At 44.3% G+C, this 14,674-nt stretch overlaps 1 protein-coding gene across 2 annotated transcripts in view; it reads left to right on the forward strand.

Moving 5' to 3' along the window:
- Positions 1 to 14,674, forward strand: part of LRIG3 (leucine rich repeats and immunoglobulin like domains 3) — a 46,182-nt gene that overhangs the window by 21,254 nt on the left and 10,254 nt on the right. For both annotated transcript variants that reach the window (XM_031462340.2, XM_064491148.1), the window contains exons 4-12: positions 5,147 to 5,278; positions 5,815 to 5,958; positions 6,977 to 7,120; positions 7,435 to 7,578; positions 7,983 to 8,126; positions 9,074 to 9,154; positions 10,064 to 10,135; positions 12,262 to 12,333; positions 12,841 to 13,004. In XM_031462340.2, coding sequence (XP_031318200.2) covers positions 5,147 to 5,278; positions 5,815 to 5,958; positions 6,977 to 7,120; positions 7,435 to 7,578; positions 7,983 to 8,126; positions 9,074 to 9,154; positions 10,064 to 10,135; positions 12,262 to 12,333; positions 12,841 to 13,004 — 1,097 coding nt within the window. The remainder of the gene's footprint in view (positions 1 to 5,146; positions 5,279 to 5,814; positions 5,959 to 6,976; positions 7,121 to 7,434; positions 7,579 to 7,982; positions 8,127 to 9,073; positions 9,155 to 10,063; positions 10,136 to 12,261; positions 12,334 to 12,840; positions 13,005 to 14,674) is intronic.

The following is a 14,674-nucleotide window of genomic DNA, read 5'->3' on the forward strand; positions in this document are numbered from 1 at the left end:
AAAACCTGATATTCTGGTTCCTCACAAAGAATATTCCACTCTGGAAATAAACTGACACCGTTTATACCCACTTAGGAGGTCATGAAGTTCTTCGGTGACTCTCACGCTTTCTAGAGATCACAGTGAGTCCAAAACAACCAGTCATCATCATCCCGAGCAGTCATGTCAATAACCTCGCAAGTTCTAGTTTACTGTTATTAATTTAGCCTGGGTTCACATCCATTGCAGGTGTTCAGAGTATCAGAACAAACGAACACGTTCCTTATATATGAAAATAACACAGATGTGCATTTTCCCGGTAATGACAGACATGAAAATGCCAGCACTGGGCTCTTCTGGCCAGTAGCATCTCACATCTGAGCAAGGAGGGACTCTAGTCTGCTTGAGAAGAGGACCCCACGCTTTAGAAGGCCTCTCAGATAAGCAGCATAAGACACTGCGGTAATGGGTGGAGTGGATAGGAATGCCAGTCGTGCTGGACCGGGTTCCAGTGTCCAGAGGCTGCAGGGCTGGAAACCTGAGCCTTACGTCAGGGGAAGAGGAGAGCATGGTCTGTGCCCCCGGAAACCAGGGGAGGAATGGCGCTTCGCCCCGAGGGGGTAGCTAGGCAGACCGTCACCGTTACCCCAGCACACCATCATCCATCCCCCGCCCCTCCCCTTCCTGTCCCCCACCCTTCTCCTGCCCCACTGCTCCTAAAATGCACGTGTGGGACCGTCGCCCCACCATTTGAAACCCTGTCCTCCTCCCTCTGCTTGACCAAGTGTCGGCTGTGGTTTACAGGAGCGCACGTGACCTGCTCTCCTCTCCTGCCAGCACCTTGCTCTTGCGCTTGGCCTTTCTCTGGCTCCACTGGTGAGCTCTGCTCCCCCCACCGGGGCGTTCTTCCGTGTCCTCACAGGGAGGAAGCCTTGCCTCGCTCTCACTGGCTTCTGCTCGGACCCTGGCCGCCCCCGCTGGGGAGGCTGTGCCGACGCCCACGCCCCTCCGGCTGGCCGCCTTTCAGGAGGCCGTCCTCTCTCCTCTTCTGTCCCTCTGGTGGCTGCTCCCGCCTGCCGCCTGTCTCCCCACCAGAATCTCAGTTCTGCGAGGTCAGGGACCATACCTGTCTCGTTTGCTGTCCCGTCCTCAGCACTGCCCGAGCAAATACCACCAGACAAAAATGGTACATCGGGCTTGCTTCTGCTTCCAGGTACTTGGCAGAGTGGGCTGAAGGGTGAAATTAGCGACAGAGGGAAGCCATTATTCTTGGGCTGAAGTACCTGGGCCTCCTGCTCTTCCTGTGGCCTCTGAGAGGCCTGAGGGAACCACGTGCATTCCAGTGACCAGGCTCCCGAGCCTGCATTCGTCCACAAGGGACTGATTATACTGGGCCTCAGCAACGGTTCGACCGTGGGACGCCCTGTACTCTCAACAAACATAGATGACCAAAGTATTCACGGTCCTTAGGATGGATTTGCACAAGGCTCAGACGCCTTCCAACACTCACAGTAAAGATTTCTGAACAATGGAAAGATGGCATTTCCACACTGAGGAATGGAAGAAGACAGTCATACACTTTGTTTTGTTTTTGTGTTAGAGCAGTGCACATTTCCTGCCAAAAAATATTAATGAACTACAGTGCTTTTAAAGTGTTCCTCAGTTTTGGCATTTGTCCACATTTGGAGACAAGTTAAAGCTGGGGTTGAATTGGATCTTTGTCTCCTAGAAGCAGCTATTGGTGGTTTGCTCTATTGTGAAGTAGGTTTATTTTGAAAGTTTTGGGCGATTAAAAAGATTTTTTCATCTAGTTTTTTAATGTAGTTGTCTTTTTTATCCCTTCTTGTTTGATATAAAGCAAGTTTGTTTTTTTTTTAACTGGTACATATCAGGTGGTTATTTGCCAGTTAGTCTGAGAGCGACCATGAAACTGGTGTTTGGATTTAATTCCATTCCATTAGAACAGAGTTAAAATTCTGTGATACAGGGACCATTATCCTGGCGGTTGTGAGTGATTTTTGTGCTGGGCAGCAGTGCTGACAAAAGACGCACTGTGCACGGTCCGTTTGTAACTGAACACTCTCACACTGCAATTTAGGAGGTGTGCAGTTGCGGAAATTGCTGGCTTTGGCCGGAGCATACTTTAACTGCAAGGAAAATTTTATCCGTCCCTCAAGTAATTGGCAGTTTTAATGCCTTGTTCATAATTACCTTATAAACAAACGCATGCATAAACCAGAGACTGTATGGCCTGTTATCTGACTCACAGCCTGATTTGACCAATGTGACAGATACCTGTGGGTGTTCCTCTCCCTCCCACAAAAAGCCAATTTGCTCCGTTTATTGCAGAAACCGATAGCTGAGTGTTTCTTTCTGTTGTTGTTAAATACAAGCATAGCTGTACTAGCCCCAGACAACCTGGGGGCCGAAACCAGTTGCAGAGTTTGATGGGAGGGACGGGGAGGGAAGGAGATGAGAGGGGGGGCACTTCATGGTTACTCTTCTGCTTGTGGGAGGACATCCTGGTAATGCAAACATTTGGGCTATGTATTTAAGAGCACATTTTTGTCCCCTGAAGTGTGGTTTTGTTTAACCCACACACCCTGACCCTAAGGCCCCGTGGCTTGTCTCCTGGACTCACTCCATCTCCGGGACGTAGAAATTGGCTAATTGTCTCACTTGCGTTTCCCTGCACCTCCCAGCTAGATCAAGGGGCTTATGCACGGATGAACCCAGATGTGGGAACGGTCAAAATCAGAGGTCATGGCTGACTTGACTCTAAACAAAGTCTGTAAGACTTTCTGGGGATCTGATGTTTGTGACTTGTGCATGGAATTGCTAGGTCCCCCCGCCCCCCCCCCTTTTTTTCCAACCTTACTATTGTCACAGACAGAGTTCAGCTCTTAGGATATACATCTCCTATGCTTGTTACCTTGTACTGGCTTACTTTTAAAAATGGAGTTAGATTTTCAGATGACTCGGATCGAAAAAGACAATTCCCCACCGTCTTTCAAAGTAACATATGGAGGAGTTTTACCAATATTTTAGGAAGTTTTGTTAGTCCATTGTTGTTTAAATAGAAACTGTACAACCTGTTTTTTCCCTTTATTATTCTCTTTTGTGGGGAAAGAAGCACCTGACATTTGCACGTATTCAGGAAGCTGGTCTTCTACCCAATTGGATGCCAAACATGTGCAAACTCCGGAGGGCCCTCTTACCCACCTAGGGTGCGAGCACAGGCTGGGGGGCCCTGTTTCCAGGGCATCTTTAGTGTTGGCATGATGGTGGCTCGGTGAGCCAGTGTGGATTCCCACATTATTTTGGAACCAAAAGTTCAGCATTTTTGCAAGGGTGGGAAGTTGCAGGCCTTTCTGGAGGTGCATTTTCAAGTAGGAGCTTAATTGCCAAAATATGTTTGAAACTGTTCTGTGGAACAGCCTTCACGGGTTGCTTTAGGACTGACAGGGGCTTATTCTGTGAGGCGGTCCAGGACCGCTTAGACTTGTTAGGTTAAAAGCTCTAACTTCCTAATTTAAACACCAGAGAAATGTTACTACAATCAAATGGCATAATATGTGAAAAATGCTTAGCATGGGGCTTGGTGTCTAGCATGTCCTCCACGTTGTGAGAGTCCATATACATTCCACAACAGAGGGGTAGGGACATAGCGCTGCTTCGAAGGAGCTCACAGTTGACAGAAAAGACCAACAGCGTGAAGAGTGCTGTCAGATGCAGCAGAGCGTTTTGTGAAAGCCCCTAAGAGGTGCTCCTATCTCAGGAGCCTTCTGTGATGGCGAGAGGCCCACGAGTTACAGTAGTGCAGGAGAACTTACTGAGCTCAAAGCACTATGCAGATGCAGTTCTGGGCAAGAAGGATGCGCACGTGAAGTCACTTCCTCAGTTTTCCCGTGAAGCGGTTTTACCGAACACTGTGGGCAGAAGTCGCGGCACGTGACTTACATCACATACAGAGTTCTCCTTGGAGCCTTTGGATGGTTTCATTGTTCCTTACGTTGTAAAGAGAAGACCCTTTATTATAGGTGGACTTTGCCATCATTCCACCCTTTCTACCTTGACGTGTTACTTTCCCCTGTCTGATGATGGTCTAAAAAGTCCAAGTTACCTGGTCTAATATGACAGTTAAGACAGCTTGCTCATCGGTTTGGCTCCTGTTTCCTAGCAAGGTTGTCACTTAATGCTGAATTTCCCTCTTAGAAACTGCGGTATCAATATTTTAAGAGCTTTGACGTGGCCTCTTTTTGTTTGTTTCATTTTTTCGCTTGTGGTCCAGGACAGTGCTCACCAGCAGAACTTCCCACAATACTGGGAATGCTCTGTATGTGTCCTGGCCCATTTGGCACATGCTGGGCACATGTAGCTATTCAGGACCTGAAATGTGGGTACTGTGACTAAGGAATGGAACTTCAGCATTTAATTTTAAAGAGCCACAGGTAGCTACCATTTTGAACATCATGGTTAGTCCAGTGTTTAAGACAGTTAAGGTCAAAATTTTTAAAAATCTAGTTACTCCCAGGGGTTGTTTAGACCGACGGACTCTTCTGTAATACTTTTATAATATTCAAAGCTCTGGAGCGAGCATATCCACTGATACTGAAGACTGTGGCAGTGCATTGAAAGGTGCTATTTCTTAAAGAAAAAGAGATTTCTGTAGGATGGCTTTTTAAAAGCCCCAGTCTGATGAGTACTTTAAGTTCACTGGCACCTGTAGTGTGGGTACTTTCCAAGAGAAGAATTAGAAGTGGATTAGGATTCAAAAAGAAAGAACAGGGAACGAAACACATCAGCGCCTGGAATGCTAACTTGGTGCTAGTCACTTCACATCCCATTTCAGAAAATGATAAGGAAGAAAGACTGTTAACAAAACAACAGAAAGAGAAACCAGTTTAATTGCATAGCATTTCCATAACCACAGCTGTTAAACGCTCCCTGATTTATAAAGGAGTGCTTTTCATAATTCTAATACTATGATTTACTGTTTAACGCAAAATTAAAGTGACTAAGGAGTATTTGTTTAACTTTTAAAAGTGCTGTTTAGAGCAATCGGTTTTCCATATTTCTGAAAAATGAGTTAGAGATAGAAAATGTTTTTCACGTTTCAGATTGTTGTACCATCAACCCTGTTATCTGTGCTATTCTTGACTTCCAGAGCTGGAAACAAGATTGTGGAAATACTGCCTGAACACGTGAAACACTTTCAGTCCCTAGAAACTTTGGACCTGAGTGGCAATAACATTTCAGAGCTTAAAACTGCGCTTCCACCCCTGCAACTCAAGTATCTGTAAGTTGAGTTGTTTTTAACAAAAGTTTTCACATGTGATGAAAATATTGTAGTATATTTTTAAAAAGACTCAACGTTAAGATATGATGAACTCTGTCCTTTTTTACTGCTGATGGATCAAAAATGTAACTTTCTTACTGATAATTTGCTGTAAGCCCAAATAACTACAGTCTTCATTTTATTACACTTTGGGTTACAAAAATGAGATACCCTTTGTTAGAAACTAAGTGCTTCTTTTTAAAAATAATAATCCAGTTAAACCACTAGAGTGATTCATTAATAAATGACTTTCACGGAAATCGGATGAGCATCTCTAACGAGTGTTCGTAGTCTTCAAATGTTCCAGTCGCTTTCCCCAGCAATTGGTGTGAATCGTAGCCGACGTTGGGACAGGGACCTAAAGGGTTAATGATTTTAAGCGTCCATCATTTCAAACGATGGTGAGGTTCTTTGGAGATCCTTTATATGCAGAGTATACATGCACTTCCACTTCCCAAAGAACCAGGGAGAGAAGCTCACCTTCACACTTCCGACAGGTCCATCAACAGCAACCGAGTGACGTCCGTGGAACCGGGGTACTTTGACAACTTGGCCAACACGCTCCTGGTACTGAAGCTGAACCGGAACCGGCTCTCCGCTCTCCCGCCCAGGATGTTTAAGCTGCCCCAGCTACAGCACCTGTAAGTACAGAGCCCCTTAGATACTGTCCCCTCACCTCCTCTAAACCCTCAGCACCTGCCCCCTGACATCCACTATGTGGCAAAGGGAGTGCAGAGGCAAGGACGTGGCTGCTTACCCAGTGGGAGCCGGAGCTGCAGAATCTCCACCTCAGAACCTCACAGTCACCCAGCACAAGCTTCTGCCTGACAAGGCAGGCTGGGTTGTTACTGAAAGAGTGAACAGGGTGATCATTGAATGGCCTTCGTCAGAGACATCATCGTGGCACTGAAGACGGCGTGGGGACTCCCACTGCTGTGGATATGAGGGTCGTGCCGACAGCTGCAGGGCCCTGATGGCCTAAGCAGCCGTGAAGAGCTGTCTCGTTAATAAGCGGAACCCCGTCTGTGAGCAGGCTCCTCCACTATAGTGGTTTTCAGCCTTGGCTGCACATTACAGACGCTTGGGGAGCTTTTAAAAGTCCCAATGCCTGGGCCTAGACCAATGATATTAGAACCTCTGGGGGTAAGATCCAGGCTTCATTTGTTTTTAGAACTTCCCCAGGTGATTCCTGAGTGCAGCCAAAGTTGAGAATGTGACTGCCTTAAAGAGAAAACATTAAACATGGACCTAGTTGTCAAAGAGAGAAATCAGTTTTTGTTAGCAGACTGAACAGGATAAACTTGATGGCCCTGCTCCTGAGTAGACCTGTTTCCACATGATATTCAGCATTCCCATTCTGGATAATTTAAAAACCAGTATTAATGTGTTTACTTCTATACTGAATGGACAACAGTTTAGAAATTAAAGTGTCATCTGGTGTGAGTATTTTATTATTCCAGAAGTATACCATGCTTCAGGAGGAAATTGACTCACTGCTAGTAAATCAAAATTCTTCTCAATGAAAATGTTTAGAAATTTAAAACATTCTATGTAATTTAACACTAGCTGGTTTAACTCTACTGTAGTAATGTCACATTTTATTACTACCTCCGGAATTTGTCACGTAAGCTAACTGTTTAACTGTAATATCCAATGCAGTGAACTGAACCGAAACAAGATTAAAAATGTGGATGGGCTCACGTTCCAAGGGCTTGGTGCTCTGAAGTCTCTGAAGATGCAGAGGAATGGCGTGACAAAACTCATGGATGGGGCTTTCTGGGGGCTGAGCAGCATGGAAATCTTGTAAGTGTGGGTTGTCACAGTTCCTACTCCGGAAGTGTGATCAAACAGTGCTCGGTGAACATTTAGTAGCTTTCATGTGAAATCCAGCGTTAAAATCTCATAATTTACAATCATACCATTTAATTTTTAGTTTTGTTTCAGCTAATGTGACTGAGAATTTATAAGCATGGTGTTTCATGCTGATGTCTTCACATAACAAAAGCTAATCCTCTAGGAACAATAGGAATGTGTAGTGGATTGTAATCATACGTCCCCTTGGAAGAGTCTAGATGATGAGCTTTGGATCTGGCTTTTGGTTCTTATTGTAACTGTAGGCAGCTGGACCATAACAACCTGACAGAGATCACCAAAGGCTGGCTTTACGGCTTGCTGACGCTGCAGGAGCTCCATCTCAGCCAGAACGCCATCAGCAGGATCAGCCCTGACGCCTGGGAGTTCTGCCAGAAACTCAGCGAGCTGTGAGTTGCCTTTCATTCTCCTCAGGTTCGAGAGCAGGAATCAAGCCAGAGCATGAGCTTCTTACCACTGATCTGTGAAATTTTCATAACAAGGTTTCCAAGGTGACAGCTTTTTTCACATGCAACCTAGTCAGAGTTTAGTTGCGGTAAGCTGAAGCCAGCTCTGCTGTTTCGATTCAGTGGCACGCGGGCCAAAGCAATGGTGGTTATTTTCAAATAAAGAGAATTTTTTTAATTACTAGGATTAGAAATAATGTTTGCCTGGGTATTATTAAAAAGGCAGAGTTTTAAAATAAGGATTATTGTGTTAATATATCTCATCCTTTTTTTTTTTAAGTGGATCATTGTGTTGAACTGGAAAATAAAAGCTATTGTTTGTTTTCCTGTTCCTTTTTTCTTTACAGGGACCTAACTTTCAATCACTTATCGAGGTTAGATGATTCAAGCTTCCTGGGCTTAAGCTTGCTAAATACACTGCACATCGGGAATAACAAAGTCAGCTACATCGCTGATTGCGCCTTCCGGGGGCTTTCCAGTTTAAAGACTCTGTAAGTTACACATTGTGCTCTCTGTACATGAACCTAATTGGTTCCTAAACGTGCCCACTTTTCTCCAAGCAGGTTTCCTTTGTTGTGAAGGAAATGTGTACGGCCTCAGAAGTGGTGTCTTAATCTTTCCCAGATCAGTTTGATTACAACCGGCCCATTCCGTCCACATGTGCTTCTTGCAGGGATTTTGCAGGGACAGTGATCAGACTGTGTGGGCGATTACAGTTAGCCTTCTCGGGATCTCCAGGAAGCTGGTAACGGCTCAAGAGGGAAACAGTTTTAAATCTCTAAATTTTTCTTCGTAAAAATGCTGATTAAAAATTGACCCAGAGCAGAAAAAGATATACAAAGGACAGCAAAAGAAGATGCCTGTTTATCAGGCCAGTTATATCCAGACTTGATCTCTGTCCCAAGAGAAAGAAAAGAGAGTTGGATTAATTGACCTTTGAAAAAAATCTCTCAAATGTTCATTTTAATGTCGTGCCATGGGCTTTTGATTTTTGGCCTGTTGGAAAGGCTTGCTCTGTTCGCTATTTGAAGCATTACATAATTGAAAGACATGCTGTGTGCTTTGGCGAACTGCTCCTTGTGTGGTTGGAACAGTGGTTTTAAAGTTTAATGTATTTTTCAGACTATTCAAGACTTTCAGAATTTAGTCATCTTGATAGAGGAGTTAATAGGGCCAGAGTCAACTGTCCTGATTTCGGGCAAAAACTTAAAACGTTGCTGAGTGAGAAGGGGAGGATGTAAGAGATATGTTGGAGAGAGAGAGTTCCTGTCATTTTGAAAGGGGCAGAGATGACATGGGGACGTGCAATGAACTTCTTACAAACTACGTGCCACCTGGGAGGTGATGTTAGATTTCTAAGCATATCTCTAAAGAGAACACCTGTATCTTTGGTGAAGAGCCTGGTCCTAGTTTCGGTAACTTTCCTTCTTTTAATTAGGGATCTGAAGAACAATGAAATTTCCTGGACCATTGAGGACATGAACGGTGCCTTCTCTGGCCTTGACAAACTGAGGCGTCTGTGAGTCTGATTTGCTTCGTAATCTGCCTCACTCTTTGACCAAAACATTTTGTCTTAATCACAGTCAGTTCCACACACAAGTTGACATCTCTAAAGAGTTTAGAAATAGGTGCTTAATCCGTTCGTCATTTCCCCAGATGCCTGCTCTGATACAGAGTGTATATTAATTAGATTTTCTTTCTTGGACATAGTGGTTTTACTCAACACTTTAGTCAGTGCGCAGCTTACTTTAGCATCCAGATAAGAGTTTTAAGTTGTTTTGAGTGCTTGGACTCTTGAGATGATCGTTGTGTAAAAGTTAGCGCACTTACTAAGTTCAACCTTTTGAAACGTCCAGTGTTGCCCTTTGCTCAGAGGAATTTTTAAATGAAGTGATCCAGTATCCAACGATAATACTGCAGTGGGTTCCAAGCAGTACAGGATAAAAATCTGTTTATATTCAGCCACAAAATGGCCTTGCTGATGGCCAGATTCTGAGTTTTAAGTGAGTGGTTTTCAGATTGAGTTCCACGTAGCCCTAAAGGTCTGTGGACAATGAAGGTTTCTACAGGGAGGGAGGGGGAGGGGAAGGAGGAAGTCTCCCCATTACCTGCTTTACTTACTAGAGTTCTGAGACACTCGACTTGGAATAAAAATTTCTACCTCTTCGAAAAATCACTGCTTTAATTTAACCGTCAGAGTGGCTTCTTGAATACCTGTTTTGGCCGGATTCTCTGGTGAATGCTTTGCAACCATGCTGAACTGTATTACTGAAATAGATGGCACGGATACATTTTTTTTAAGGCTATGTTCTTTAACTGAAGAAAATAGACTTATTCACAAATGATTTAAAAAGCAATTCTTTTCATGAGAATCGCACTCCAAAATGGCTTTGATTAACTGTTCCATTGTAATTTTTCTTTTTTTAAGAACACTCCAGGGAAACCGGATTCGATCCATTACCAAAAAGGCCTTCAGTGGTTTGGATGCACTGGAACACCTGTGAGTAGCAGGACTTTGTTCCCCTCAAGGAAGTCTGAGCTGGTTCTCTGCTTACGCGTCACGAAAGAGGACGTAAACCAGAACGGAATTCTGTTGGTGTCCTCACGTCTGTACACATCTGTCTGTCTTCCGCCTTACCGAGCTACCTGCTCCTCTGTCTGTATCTCTGTGAAAGTGTACATACACAGGTACATACTTCTTTTGCATTTAAGGACATTACATCATTACTGGGTTTTCTTTTAATTATTTTTCTCAAGCAGAGGTACGTTTAATTTTTTTAAAAGCCTCCAGTTATCACATATGCTCTGCATCTCAGGCATTCTGCCAAGTATTCATATATAATATTGTCTCAATTAATCCTCACAAGAAAGCTATTCAATGGCTATTATTATCTTAATTTTTAAGTTAAGACGTGGAGGTTCTGAGGGTTCACCAGCTCTATTGAGCAGTTAAGGAGGTGACTTGCATTTTAAAAATCAGAAATGACAGGTCCCCCTGTCTTCGAGAATGTGGAAGGAGAGCTTTAAGGCTGCTTGGAGGACTTCTGTTGTTGTGGCTGTTGCTTAAGTATAAAATGTACAGCCTGTTTTTCCTCCTTTTTTTCTTTTCATCGTTCTCCTTTGCTAACCAACCTCTCAGTCCTGGCAGAAGCAGGACTCAAACCAGGGTGGCCTCCGCTTTCTCAGCAGCTCTTGCCCTCACAGCCTCTGCCCTCAGTAACTCCCGGCACACATTTCTGAAATTACAGTTAGGGATGTAAACATTTTCAGGCACTAGGAGGGCAAGCCAGGCAGCCTTGCTGGGAGTCAGAACCTGCCCAAGCGCAAAGCCAACTAGCTTACCGTATAGCCATGGCTGCAAGTGTTTGTGTGCAGTGAGAGGCCAAAGTAACATGAAGCCTGCTCACCCTGACTGTTAAGGAGTGCTTCTGTAGCCACAAGTTTTAATGCCCATTCACCTGGACAAAAGCAGTTATGATGTAAGAGACACATCTGGTTGTGCCGGCACTGGTGCTCGTGTCCAGCTGTGATCTGTGCCCCATTGTTGTGGGCCACTAGCCGCACCGACCGTGCAGCAGTGCGGGTTGTGGTCTGATGACTCTGCAAAGCATAGTTTGGAAGGGCGGGCCAGTATTGCTGGACTTAGTGAAACAAATTATTTTCAAAGGGAAACTAGCCAAAAGCATTTGTCATCTGACCCATAATGTTTCTGGGAAGGTGGAATTAGTAGGTCAGGGGAGTACTGACCTCTGCTTCAGTTTCCTAACCCTGTATGCCTCCCCCAGCCTCTTCCCCCGCCCACATTTGGGACCTTGATTCTGTCTTCTGCTGCCACTTGTCTCTTTCAAAATCCCTCCTGTCTACCCTGACCCACGTAAAGGGAAGCAGAGTGGCAATCACTGTGGCGAGGACTTTAATTCAGACTGCTTGTAAGTACGAGTTAAAAATCAAATCAGCCTGAATACACTCTCATTTGGAAACGTCCTGCCTGAAGTGGCCGTTGGTTGGTTGGTTTTAGCGAGTACCTCTTGTCTGAACCCCTTGCTGTCTCTCTGTCAGTGAGTTGTGAGTGGCAGAGTAGGCTGGTGACTCAGAGCATCGGTTTTGAAACTGAAAATAGCTGAGTTCACATCTGATCTGCCTCTTTTATGCAAACCAAGGAGTAGTTAGATCATCTTCTTTTGGGTTGCTGTGAGGGATAATTGTAATAACGTGTAGATGTAAATCACATAACACGGTACATATCATGGAAGGTATTCTGTCCATGATAGGTTTTTAAAAAGCATAATTATGAGGAATTTTATTTGTGTATTTAAAAGTTACTAAGCATTAGTAATCTGAATAATGAGAAATACAGTAAAATAACATGGCAGAATAGCTTAGGCCCTTGTGGGCCAAAAAGCCTGTGGTGGTGTAAACTCTGTCTGACCAGAACGGAACCTGCTCTGACGCAGGCATCCTTGTTTTCAAACCCAGCTTCCTGTTGAGTTCCTCTGGTCCCCGCATTGGTGCGTTTCACACAGAGCACTTTTGTGGTGAAGGGGCGGGCAGCGTGGGTCCAGCCTGTGCCTGAAGGCGCCCGGTGACCCCGACTCCCTCTAACGCACTTGACGTGGTTGCTTTCAGAGACCTGAGTGACAACGCGATCATGTCATTGCAAGGCAACGCTTTCTCACAAATGAAGAAACTTCAACAACTGTAAGCTTTTCTTTTCCATCCACGAATTTCAGATAAAGCATAGAGGGGGGGCCTGTCATGGGGTAGGTCCTCCTGGATGATGTGTCTATAGGAAGTATCTGGCATGTTCTTCACATAACTTTTATTACGAGAAAGCAAGAGGAGTTGGTTATTTGTTCCCTTTGTGGAAAAGAGGAGTTCCTTTTTCTTTCCATTGCGATTTTGCAGTTTAAGCATGCGGGGCCTGTTACGGCGCAGAGCCTCTCTCGTAGTACGCAGTGTCCAGGAGTCAGGTGTGTTTGTTACATCAGCACGTCTGTCTCCGCAGATCAGTAAGAACCACCACAACAAAAAAATGGTGCTAGTTCCACGTCTTGCATTTGAAGATGGACTATAGAATGTTTATTCCATGGGTTGTATGTATTTGGTGTCCACATTCATTGCTTTGTTAGTATTTACTTGAGTTTCGTTTACTTGTAGAAATCTGCATTTCATACAAAACAAATTGAATGTAATTACTCTCTTCAGGCATTTAAATACATCAAGCCTTTTGTGTGATTGCCAACTAAAATGGCTCCCGCAGTGGGTGGCGGAAAACAACTTTCAGAGCTTCGTCAACGCCAGTTGTGCGCATCCGCAGTTGCTGAAGGGGAGAAGTATTTTTGCCGTCAGCCCAGATGGCTTTGTGTGTGGTGAGTGGCACTATGGCCTCGGCGTTTTATTCATTCTTCTTTCTTTTTTTTTTTCCTCCCGTCTGTCCAGATCTTGGATTTGAGTAAATTTATGTTCCCCTAATAAAGCTCTTATTTCTGCTGAGGTAGATGAGAGTGGATCTTAGTTTGCTGATGATTGCAGTTTTACCAATGGAAGGAAATGCTCATACAGTTTCTTCCTCTTTGTGTTGGCGTCAGGGTGGTTTGGTGGAAAGAGAATGATGTTGGACGTTGAGAGAGTTGGGGGAGAGTCTCAGCCCTTCTGCACGCCTTCAGTTCCCTAACTCTCAGTCTTTGAATCTGTGAGATGGGAACACCACTGTCTGCTCTTCCCAACCCCGGGGGTCATTGAGAGGCTCATGTGAGCCCAGTGAAGAGACGGACTTAAATCCTGTACAGATGCTAATTTGTGTGGAATAGAAAGAGAAAGTTAGCTAGTGGTTTATAGGCTGCTACAAATTTTTACAATTGGTGGGTGAAACATGACTGTAATAGAAAGTTTGAGTTTATTATAAATAAAGGTAAGGTCCTTTGCTTTAGCATGTACGCATCTCAGTGTTAGACATCTGCTTACCCGGCTTCAGATAGCTAGTTCGCAGATCCGGATCAGAAAGCCAGGTCTTTATCTGTCTGGTGCCGTCTGTTGTCTACCACACTACACTGCTGTTCACTCTTCTCTGCCGTGGAGATCTTTGTGAAAATAAGTGTGCGAATAGAACGTGGAATCAAAGTTTGCTTGAATTTTAGCATGTGCGTTGAGATATTACAGAACCCAATTTTACATTAGCCTTTAAAAATTTATTTAAAACCACTTTGCCTTCAATTGTTTAGTACAAGAAAAACTCCTTTTAGATTGCAGCATGCAATAGTGCTCACGGTTTCTGGAATTAAAACATCTGATGTGGCTTTGGATCTAAATAAGCCCTGGACATACATCTGTAAGGGCCTGAGCATTCCTTTTCCATGGTCTCTGTTTCACAGTTCTTGCATCTCACGATAAGAATCCTCTATTGCTTTGAGACATATATGTGGTCTCCATAGATTTGTCACTCCACTGAGAATCTGAACATTGACTGACCACGTGAGAATTTTAGAATAATCATACAGAAGAAGAAATGATCTGGATTACAGCGTGCAGGCACGACATTGGAGATGAGCTGCACTGGAGTTGTCAGAGGACCCCCCACATCCCGTCCATACATGCACACACACATGCACACGCACATTAGTTTTTCAGAGCACCCAAGGAGTACATTTTAGAGGATTCCAGATGCTTTCTTCTGGGTTTAGACCATCTCTGAGAAACTGAAGTTCAAAAAGGTAACTTTTCTAAAAAGTAACTGAGAACTTAAAATACCCGTTTGGAATGAGAGAGTTGCTGAGCCCTAATTACAGTGTGGCTCTGGCAGTGTAGCCCAGCGGCCTGGTGGACTGGCCCCTCCAAACTCCAGGCTGCAGCCAGGTCTCACAGTGAGCTTGAGAGAAGCTTTTTCTTTCTCTGCAGGATTTTTTCCTGCTCTGCCTAAAAATTACTGCCGTTTAATATGAACTGTGTTTTTGGTAAATGGGGTGTTAATTGCTGTCTCTGGTGATACTGATTAATTATCATTACTGATGTTTGATTTCTTAATTTTTCTGGTTCTTATTTG

The sequence above is a fragment of the Camelus dromedarius genome, chromosome 11 (assembly GCF_036321535.1).
Source record: "Camelus dromedarius isolate mCamDro1 chromosome 11, mCamDro1.pat, whole genome shotgun sequence".
Classification (NCBI taxonomy): Eukaryota; Metazoa; Chordata; class Mammalia; order Artiodactyla; family Camelidae; genus Camelus; species Camelus dromedarius.